Here is an 11,160-nt window from a genome sequence, read left to right on the forward strand (position 1 = left end):
GATGGACCCTCCAGGGGACCCTGCCAAAGGGGCGAATTCAGGTATCTGGTCCCTGCCAGGGGCTGTGGAGCAGAGCAGCTGTCCAGCTGCAAGTGCCAGGGAGGGGACAGAGGCCAGCCTCGGTGGGGAGAGGTTGGCACAGCCCAAGTGTGTCTCCTTGGAGCCCCTGTTGCATTGATCTGGCAGCACTGGCCTGGCAGTGACAACCCCAGGGCCAGGCCCCTCTGGCAGCAGTGGCCAGCTGGCCCCCTACACGCAGCTTTCCTTGACCCTCGCCACGCTCTTCAGCATGCTCATCATGTGCACCATCCTGACCAACTGCGTGTTCATGGCCCAGCACGACCCTCCACCCTGGACCAAGTATGTCGAGTGAGTATCTTTAGGGCCTCTCCAGCTGGCCCCTTCTGTCCTCCCTTTTCCATTCCATACTGTAGCCCCTAAAGTCACCCCAAAAGAGGCCCAGGGACTCACCCACCTGGGGTCCCTTGGCCAAGCCCCTACCCTCCTTCTCTACTCCCAGGCCTGCCAACTTCTGGCTTTGAGCTGTGCCCTCAGGGGAGGAAGCTCTCTAGGTTGGCAAAGTGGGGATGTCTCCCTGTCACACTCTAAAGAGTATTGATGACCTTGGAGAAGGCTCTGAAATAATAATAATTTATTGAGCCCTTAGTGCATGCCAGCGCGATCATAGAACAATAAGCAGCATCTCCTTTAACCCTCACGGCAGCTCCACAGGGAAGGCACAGCCACTCTCCCCATGTGACAGATGAAGAGACTGAGAACTGGAGAAGTTACTTGCCCAAAACCATGCAGCCAGGAGGTGTGGCCACTGAGAAAGGCCCAGAGATCTCCCCACTTTTACCACACTCTGCTGCCTTTTTGTCCCCAAGTCCCGCCTCAAACCATTTGTGCAGTTTTAGAGAACTATTTCTGGTCCTCTCTTCCCAAATGAAAGTACCTCACCCCCAGGTTCTAAGCAGAGCTGAGAGGCCCTTGGTGCAGTTGGCTCCTGTCTTGAGAGGACCGACAGAATGTTAGGGACAGCCTCTCTTACCAAAACCAGGGCCCACAGCCAGCAGCTGAGACCTGGGAAGCAGTGTGGGTGTGGCCCTCTCCCATTCCAGCCCTCTGGGCCACAGTCCCGGCATCCAGGCATTTGGGATTCTTCAGCCCATCCCGGGCAGAGAGAAAAGGCCCCCAGCCAGCCGTCAGTATTAGAACATTAACCCCCTTTCCAAGCCCAAGGCAGACAGCTGTGCCCACACCTACCTGTAGGCGGTTGAGGACAGACCATGCTCCCATCACTAGCTGCCTGAGGACCCACAAACGAGGGTGAGGGGCCGTGACTCTGAGTGTCCTTACTGTTCCACGGTGGCCACCAGATGCCTATGTACATGGACCCCCAGGGCTGGGGTGAGGGGGTAGATGGAACATCTTCTTACACCAACACAGCCAGGAGAGAGAAGGTGGAGGGTTCAGATGGGCTCATGGCAGGCACTCAACAATGCTAAATCACCAAGGGGGAAGATGCATTAGTTAGCCAGATGTTTGGAATAAAGCTCCAGCCCCCAACTCCAGCTCTGCCAATGGCGATGTTGCAGAGAGCCTCCGGGGGTCTGAGGGCCTCTTGAGAGAGGAGCTGCATGGGGCTCATGCCATGTGGGGAACCTGGCGAACCTGGCCTGTAGGCTTCGGCCTCCTGAGAAACCCCGCCGGTCTCTCCTCCCCAGGTACACCTTCACTGCCATTTACACCTTTGAGTCTCTGGTCAAGATTCTGGCTCGAGGCTTCTGCCTGCATGCATTCACCTTTCTTCGGGACCCGTGGAACTGGCTGGACTTCAGCGTGATTGTCATGGCGTAAGTACCTTGCTCGCTGCACCATGCTGTGCCACCCCAGGCCACCCTGAGGGGCGTGTGTGCCACTCTCGGCCCCGGGCTGCCAAGCCCTCTCAGCTCCCTGGGGCAGTCCACGTGCAGCTCTGCTCGGGGCTTTAGGGCAGCCCTCCTGACTGCTGTAGCAGGAGGAGACAGGATGGAGGCCCTCAGCTCATCCTAGTGGGAGAGATGGGTCCAAAGTGGCTCAGGTGGGTCACGGTGGTCAGGTCCACTGGCTCATCTGTGGCTTTCCAGCAGCCCTGTGCTCAAGGGACATCATTAAGATTCTGGTTTAGCATCCTCTGCCCTTTCTGACAAGGGAAATCAGTATTATGGCCTGAAATCTCTGGACCACTGTGAAACAGTAACCAGACTCCAAGGTGATTAAGGATGAAACTGCAGGGAAGAGAAGGGGCCTGGAGAAGTGACCAGGCCTCCCTGGGAACTCATGCCGGGCACACCAGCATGTCTACTCTCTCTGCTCATAGACTCCACGTTTGGCACATTTTATGGCACCTGATCACTGACATGATCCATTGGGTCCTCACACCAGCAGAGGAGGTAGGCTGGATAGGGATTCTTGATCCCTATTTTCCAAATGAGCAAACTGAGGCCAAGGACACACACTGAGTCTGCCAGAAGGTGAACATCATCGCAGCCTGGTCTGTGCAGGTTGAGACCTCACTCCCTTGCCTAGGAGTCCCTTGCAGGGGGGTTGGGTTGAGGCGTTGCACTCCGGCTGTCTCGGGCAGTGGCTGCTGTGTTCTAGTGGGGACAGCTGCTCAGGGAGGGTCTCCTGTGCAGGACTCGTGGTCAGGGCTGAGCCATCAAACTCTTTCTGGAAGCCTGATGTGTGTGGAGAACCCAGTGTGTGCAGGACTGGGCTCCACACCTTGGCAAGAGGCAGAGATGGTGAGGGTTATATTCCCTGCCCTTGCAGAGCCTCAGTTTCCCCACTTGTGAAAGGATGGTGCTGGGCCAGGTGGTATAAGAGGTTCAGTTCAGCTCTTCCTTTCTAGGACTCTCAGATTCACTGAATCCACCCATTCATGACAAAGACTTTATTTAACCCAGACATGAGCAGCCCTGCTGTGAGCTCAGCCTTGCTGTGAGGGAGAGAGCAGAGGGGGAAGCTGGGCCCTGCTCATGGGATGCTTTCAAACTAGATAGTGAACCTGGTGGCTAGAAAATGCATCAGAACCTGTTTCTAGGTACCCTGTGAGCTGACTCCAGCCCACCACTTTGCAGCTGGGGAAACTGAGGATCAGAGAGAGGCTGCCACTTGCCCCCAATCCAGTGTAGATTTAGGCCCAAGCAGAGCCAAGTGAACAAGGGAGAGAGCAGTGGGAGATGAGGATGCAAAGTGGTGGGGTAGGTTGTGCGGCCTTAGAGGTGGAGGTAAGAGCCAGGTGGGGGTTAAGAGCAGGGAGTCACGTGCTCTGATTTACATTCTCTGAAGTTCGCCCTGGCTACTGTGTGGACAAGAGACTGTAGAAGGTGACGGTGGAAGCAGAGCAGTTAGGAGCCTGTTTTAGTAGCCAGGAGGGAGGTGACAGTGGCTGGGACCAGCGTCCAAGTGGAGAAGGTGAGCGACATGGTCAGATTCTGGATGTACTTTGAAGGTGGGTCAGGCAGGAGACCCCCAGGCGGTTCTTGGCTTGAGTAGCTGGGTGAATGGTGTTACCACCCATTGAAACGGAGAAAGGTGGGAGGAGCTGGCTGAGGGAGGAAGAGAATCAAAAGTCCAGTTTGGAATGTATTAAATTTGAAAGCACCTGGTGTGAGAGATTGAGTAGGTGTCTGGATATTTTAGTCTGGAGTTCAGGAAAGTGGTCCGAGGTGGAAATAGAAATTTAGAAGCCCTCAGGATGTAGATGGCATTTAAAGCCAGGAGACTGGAAAGACATCACCTAGGAGTGAGTGTAGCCAGAGAAGGGAAGCTGCCTGGGGACTGTACTGAAGGATGCTCTAGGGTCTCGAGGTCAGGAAAGAAGGAGGATTGAGTGAAGAAAACTGGAGGGAACTGCCAGGGAGGGTGGAGGGAAACCAGGAGAGAGCAGAGTGATTCAACTGGAAAGGTACGGCAAGGAGACCGAGGAAGGTGAGAACCAAGAATGGACCAGCCATTGGAGTGGACAACGTGAAGATCATTGATGACCTTGACAAGACAGGTTCCAGTGGGTTGAGGGACATACGTCTGATTAGACAGGGCTGGAGAGAGTGGAAGGAGGCGAGGTGGAGCAAGTGTAGACATCTGGAGGTATCTTTGCGGGCTGATGGAAAGGATCCAGTAGAGAAGGGAAGTCTGATGATGGAGGAGGGGCAAATTGCAGAGCAAAGCCCTTGAGCTGTCCCGAGGGGTGGGAATCCAGGGCCTGGGGGGAACCTTGACCTTAAGAGCAGGGCAGGCAGAATTTCAGGTGGTGTTGGATAGAGTAGATGATGAGAGAAGGAATTTCTCTTCTGATTGCTTCTATTTTCTCAGTGATAAGAAGCAGGGTCATCAGCCGAGAACACAGAGTAGGGAGGCATGTCTGAGGTTTGAGGAGAGAGGGAGCACTCTCATGTCGGAGCCATGAGCTATTGCACTGACTTGGAAATGGAGTAGGATTGCTGGCCGGGCCCTCGAGGAGGGGGGCTGTGATCCCTGGGCCCCTGAGGGCCTGGTGTCACAGGAAGGGAGCTTCCACAGGAAAGGACTCAGCGTCTGCCTGATCCATCCCTACCTTCCCATCCTGGAGCCTCAGCAGGACTGTGTCACAAAAGTGACACTCCCAGACCCCAGGAAAGGGGTCGCGCTGGGCCCCTTGTCTGACAGCAGAGGCCAGGCTTCGGCCCGTCTTCAGCCCATGTCTCTGGGAGATGCTCTGCATGACCTCAGGCCCTTAGCACGTCCTCCTGTCCTGCTTGGGGAGAGAATCCCAGTCTCAGTCCCCATGAGATCCTGTGGGGACCCGCTCCTTCTGCTCAGCATCACAGAGCAGGTGTGTAATCCTCACCACGGCTGGCCTGCCTGCCTTCGCTCTGAACCAGAACCAGGGGTGACAAAGCAGAACAGGGCCTCAGAGGCCACCAGACTGTTTCCACGTCTCTGAGCATCTCACAGAAATGTCACACTCAGTTCCCCGGGGGCCGCATGGACCCATTGGAATGTAGGTTTGTGCTCTGGACTGGGCTTGCCTGGCAGCTCCGATTGACAGAGATTCCGCCTTATGAACACAATGAATTAGTGCTACGGTAATGCAGTGAAACACATCATGCTACAGCCAAAACAGTTCAATAACATGGGACGCCTAGGATAATCAGAGGAGCCTTGAGTGGCAGAAAAGTTCTATTCGATGAAATTCCCCTTCCCACCCTTGGTTTTACAGATGGAGAAACTGAGGCTCAGAGAGAGCCTACCACTTGCCCAAAGTTATAGAATGAGTTAGCAGCAACACTGGGACTAAAACCAAGTCTCCTAACTTGTAACCAGGAGAGGCACCCGCAGTCTGATGCTTCTGATTCCCCACCCCCAATTTAGGGGCTGTGGGAGGGTCAGGGGGGTGTGCCAGGAAGCCTGCCAGGCAACCCTCCAGCTGGAGCTCTTCGTGGGGCCCCCTCCCAGCTGGGCATTACCTGCTAGTTAGCACAGCCTCCCTCCCACCTTCTGGGGTTGTTATGGAAATCAAACCTGGAGGGGAAGGGAGGGAGGGCAGAGAGGAGAGGGTGGCATTCAGTGCGGTAGCTGTGGTGCTGGCTATACCTTCTGCCAGCAGCCCCATGAGGGGCCGTCTACATCGAAGGGGAGGGCTGCACAGCAGCGTAGGGCTGGAGCAGGAAGAACGCCAGGGTCTGCCCTTCCTCTTGGTTCCTCAGCCTCCCAAAAGGCTCCTTGCTGTGCTGCTGCTGGTGTGATGGGGAAGGGATTCTCACCCACCACCCTCTGCTCTTCCTGTGGGGGGGCCCATGGCACCACCCGCCACAGCTGTCTGCCCTTGCCCAGCAGCTTGGCCACAGCAGAAGGAGAAGAATGGCTTGGAGGAGAGTTGTGCCAACCTCACAGGGGCGGAGCCCGACCCGTACCCCTGCTACCGCGGAAGCTGGCCCTTTGCCTGCTTGCCACACTCCAGGGCCCCAAGAGAGGACTTGATGGGGTCTCGGGCCCCAGCACGGGAAGCAGGCAGGCACCAGGCTCTGGACCGAGTAAGAGGCAACAGCTCGCATGTCACAGACATGGTCACAGACACACCGTGCCCTCACGCAGCCCTGCACCCCACCTTTGAGACTTCCTTCCCCTATGGATTGCGCTCCCACGCGTGTCCTGACTTCACAGACACGCAACCACCAGCCCCAATCCTGTTCTCAGCCACTCAGCTGACTTTGCAAGCCTGTCGGGAGCACGCGCCTTGGGGTTTTGACTTCTCTGTGCCCGGCACCAGCAGCTGAGGAGGCGGACGAGGAATGGAGGGCGGGTACTGTCTGTGCAAGGGCGAGGTGTGGCAGGTTCTACACTGGGACGGGCAGACACAAGCTGAATTCGAGCTAGAGACAGGCAGGTCTTCACTGGAGATGCCAGGAGACACACAGGGTCTGTAAGGGACAGGAGGAGAAAAGCAAGGACAGTTGGTTCCCTCTCTGATCTGTACAGTGCTCCACTCACACTCTGTTACCAGAAGAGGCAGTCTTGAAATCAGTGTCCTGAACAAGAAAAGCTGTTGTCCCAGGCCACATCTGCTAGACCAGCAGCAGGAAATGGGACCCAGAGCCACCAGCAGGCTGGAATCATGGCTTTCGTGTGATGGCAACATTGGCAATGGGCCAGGCTCCACCTGAGAGGCCCGTGGCAGCACCATGTCTGGATGGAGAGTCCAAGCCGGAGAGAAGAATGTGAGACAGAGGCCTGAGGGTCTGAGCCATAACAGAGAATGGAGTAGTCATCAAAAGTTGAGAGGGAGCTTGGACCAAATTAATAGGTGTATATGAGCCAGAACAAGGGAGGTGACTTCTGCTCCCCACTGGAAGATGGGGCTGCATCTGATTGCTGTACCAGAGAAAAATCTGCTAGCTGAAGTGAATCTGGGGGATGGAATGGAAACTACACCACAGGAAAGGATTTGGTATAGCCAGAAGGAAAGCTCTGAGAATGTGTTTGCTGACTTCCCACCTCTGAAGGGATGTGGTGAGTAAGGAGGGAGCAGGCATGGTCCACAGGGCCCTATGAAGATGGAAGGGCCCCATGAGTGGACGTAGAGGAAGCTGGTGTCAGTCAAGCGTCAGTTAGAGCTGGACCAGGCTGGGCCCAGCTGATCCCAGGACGTTGAGTCCCTTGACACAGCCTGCCAAGTCCTTCCCTGTAGACACCCCCAGCTTGAAGGCAGATTCAGAAGCTCTGAGCAGAGTGGAGAGGCCTGGAGGTCCAGACTGACCACAGAATGAGTCCAGTGGACTCTAAGCACACCCTTGGCACTCAGCCGGTGTCACTGGGCTGATGTGCTAGGTCTGATGTCACTCAGACACCAGGTCACACACACTTGGTTAAACATCAGACATCCTGAGTCCGCTGTCCTTTATTAAACATCAGACACCTTCAGTTAAATGTCAGACACCCTGGATGCGGAGCCTTTGGTTAAATATCACAGGTCATTGCCACTGTCCCAGTGGTCCTGGTCACACACTGTTGATCCTCCTCTCAGACATCCTGGTCATGTGGCCCAACCATGCATGTCCTCACGCTTTGCTTGGGCAGGTCTCTACCCACCAGAGACCGACTCCTTCCTCTTATGGCTGTGAAGGCCACAGATGGATGAGTGTCCAAGTTCTAGGTTGGAGCCCCACGGCAATTCAACCCTGCTGAGCACCATTCAGACCCAAGCAGGATAGACCCCAAGGAGGGCTGCTCACGTCCAGAGGTCACTCCTCCTGTGGAGACCCAGGGCCATCCTTGGGAGACACAGAGGGTACTGCAGTAGACTCATGGGGTAGGGGCCAGCATCTCTCTAGGACCCCCTCATCCTGCTCTTTTCTCTTCTTCTTTTGGCCGCTGCCCGTGAGTAGTCGAAGAGCTGAGTATTCAGGCAGCCTCCCTTCCCATCTCCCAAAGCATCGTCTAGTGAACTCTGCTTCTCCCGTGGACGATTCAGGTCGCCTCCACCTCATGACTTCAGGGACTCCTGAGCCACTCTTTGCACAGAGATTTCTGGTTGGAAGGAGCAAGAGGGCAGCCCTCGCAGACCCAGCCATGCCTCCGTGGTGATAGTAGCCAAGGCTTAGGGTCCCCCAGATCAGAGCAGCCAGACACGAGTCGACCACAGTCTGCAGAAGAAAGAGCAAAACTAGGACCAGAAACCCACTTGCTTCCTCTATCACCCGGCCTGAGCCTCCTGGAAAACTATTTTTCTCATCACCCTGCTGTGTCCCCAGCCTCAGACCCTGCCACATGGTTTTGTGCCACCGTCCCAGTGGCATGGAGAATGCGGCACATCCTGGCACAGGTTGTTCACGGGGCCATCACTGGGAGAACCAGTGTGGACATCCTTAAGGCACCCACACTGAGGTCCCTGTGTCAGGAGGGTTGAGATCAGGAAGGAGACCTGGCAGAGATCCCAGGCCATCCAGAGCCTCCCTGTGGGAGGGGGAGAAGGGAGAGGGCTGGTCGGGGAGGGCAGGCTGAGGTGCCGCTTTGTAATTCCCAATAACTGTGGTTTGATTCTGCAGGTATGTATCAGAAAATATAAAACTAGGCAATTTGTCGGCTCTTCGAACTTTCAGAGTCCTGAGAGCTCTAAAAACTATTTCAGTTATCCCAGGTAAGATGCCAGTTTGCCTCTCAGATCTCAGCTACAAGTGACTCTCTCTCTGTCTCCCCCTCCCCACCCCCGACCGTGTGTCTCCTCCTGGCGTGTTGTCACTGTCTCGTGTGTGAATTTCCCTTGTTACAGATACACCACTGAATTTGTGGACCTGGGCAATGTCTCAGCTTTACGCACCTTCCGAGTCCTCCGGGCCCTGAAAACTATATCAGTCATTTCAGGTGAAAATCAGGTTAAACGCCAAGGCTGCCAGGATATGCTCCGGCCTTTCCAGCCACCGGGGAGCTGAGGCGAGCCTCGGGAAGGCCCCTTCGAATGTGCCTGTCACCAGAATACCTTTCCCAGAGCTCCGGGTGTGGGGTCTGTCAGGCAGAGGACACGGCTGTCCCCTGGAAGCCTCAGAATGGGCTTCCGGCTGCCCACCCCAGCAAAGCCCCCTCTCACAGACACCAGGGGGGCTCAGAGCACCCCATGGCAGGCCCTGGATTGAACCCAACATCTTCCCAAGAGAGTGATTTCTTTCTTAAACTGAGCTCAGCTATTTGACTAACTAAAAGCTTGTGTGTGAATTGCTTCAGCCTGAAGCATCATCCACACACACACCCAAAACGAAAAAGGACAACTGTGGCTCGGTCTTTCGAGACTGAGTGCCCAGCCCCGGCCTTGTGCCCGCTCTCGTGACGTCTGCACAGCCGGAGCCACACCCCATTGTGTGAAACGGCGCGTACTCTGTGGACAGGTGGCATCGGGCCTTGGCGTCTAACAGTCCTTGCTGCATGGTGCGGTAGAGGTTTAGCAAACCATGCATGGTAGCCTCAGGAAGAAATCCTCCTTCACAGATGTTGGCAACTGTGCCCGGGAAATCTTCTAAGCCCAGACAGCCTCTCTAGAAAGCCGGTCTACCCCGTCCATCCAGGAAAGCTCTCCAAAGGCTTGTGATGATTTCAGGGCCCAGACGGCAGTGCCCAGAGGCTCCCTTGAGAGCCTTTTCTGAATGCAGCCACACTCAGAGCTGGAGAAGGCACTGTTTTCAAAAAGGCAGCTGGATCCAGGTTGTGTGCCACCCATCTGGGGAGGTGTCAAGGCTGAGGGAAGAATTAGGTGAACCAGATGGTTGTATCCACTGCTGAGTTGGAAAGCTGGTGGGTCCTGGGCCTTTGGCCTGCTTTTAGCTGTTGCTGCCCCCAAGGAGGTAGGGGCCTTGTCTGAGCTCCCTGGAGGAGTTCAGACTCCCCCCGGTGGGGTTAAATTATCTTATAGAGGAGCCCCCACTTATGCTGTGTTCACACTGAGCCAGAATATTCCCCAGGCATCTGAACCCCCCATAGGATGTGCACAGGGCCATTGCCCCCACAAGTGGCCCAAACCCCTGCTGAGAGCCAGTAGCTGGTCGGGCAGTACACCCCCAGCCGCTCCCATGGAGCCACCCCCCTTGAGACAGACGTCGTTGGCCTTGGCCAACACATACGTGCTTTGAAGCCTCAGGGTCTGTCCTCCAGGGGCCCAGGGACAACCTCTCAGCATACACCTCACGGGAGCAGATAAGCACACTGACCACAGCAGTTAAGAAAAGGCACGTTCCAGTCTGTTTTATAAGAAAGGTTGACAAAGGAAAATATTTCTCAGTCCTGGGGAAAAGGAGGAAGCTCACCAACCTCAACCCAGCCCTACTCGGTCTCTTCAAGCTGCCAGCAACCCAGTGAAGCAGCAGACAGCAGACCCTGAAATTGGACATGAGAAAAATGCTATTATGGTCAGCATTGTGGAAGGCTCCCTGGAGGAGGTGTCCCGAGCTGAGTCTTAATAGCCTTGACCCTCTCTATACCTCAGGCTCCTTTCCCGTAAAATGGGAATGAAATCAGAATGGTTGGTTTCCAAGGGCTCCTCACCTAGCCTGTTAGAACTTAGCAGCTGGAGAATTTCCCAGTTGACCCCACAGGACTCATTGCTTCCTGGGTCTTTTCAGAAAGAATCTTGTTACTTTCCCGGGATCATTCTTGCCAGAAGAGAACTCTGTCATCAATATGAAAAACTTCTAAAGGAATGGGTCTGTGCTCACCAACTGATTGTCCCCACAGACGCTGTCTCCACAGACCAGGAAGTGCTTTGCTGGGCCTTGAGCTGGATGCTTAGGCCAAAGATACTTTAGCCTAACGGTTGAGGCAGAGTCTAGTTTGGGTATGCGGGTTGCTGCCCACCACCCTTCGCTTTATCCCTCCATCCCCCACAGTCTGGGCAGGGTCTCCAGGCCTGGTGTGCAGAACCAGAGTGTGCCCACTGAGGGGTCCTAGAACCTCCGCTGGAGATGAGGAGTTCTAGACTAGGAGGGGCTCATGAATCCCGCCACTACCACTCCGGGCCCAGACCCCTGCAAGGTCCCCTCACTGCCCAGGCAGTTGCCAACATCTGCCAGGATGATTTCCACATAGACCACGGAGTGCCTCTGAGCCTTGGGCGGGCAGCAGCGTTAGCAGGTCTGTGGGGATGACTTCCCC

General features: G+C 55.5%; 1 protein-coding gene across 3 annotated transcripts in view; it reads left to right on the top strand.

Moving 5' to 3' along the window:
* SCN5A (sodium voltage-gated channel alpha subunit 5) overlaps positions 1-11,160 on the top strand; it is a 99,379-nt gene that overhangs the window by 26,183 nt on the left and 62,036 nt on the right. For 2 of the 3 annotated variants that reach the window (XM_070492265.1, XM_070492267.1), the window contains exons 4-6: positions 279-369; positions 1,728-1,856; positions 8,795-8,886. In XM_070492265.1, coding sequence (XP_070348366.1) covers positions 279-369; positions 1,728-1,856; positions 8,795-8,886 — 312 coding nt within the window. Of the gene's footprint in view, positions 1-278; positions 370-1,727; positions 1,857-8,570; positions 8,663-8,794; positions 8,887-11,160 lie in introns of all 3 variants that reach the window. The other variant, XM_070492266.1, reaches the window with a different exon arrangement.

The sequence above is a fragment of the Equus asinus genome, chromosome 21 (genome assembly GCF_041296235.1).
Source record: "Equus asinus isolate D_3611 breed Donkey chromosome 21, EquAss-T2T_v2, whole genome shotgun sequence".
NCBI classification, from domain to species: Eukaryota; Metazoa; Chordata; class Mammalia; order Perissodactyla; family Equidae; genus Equus; species Equus asinus.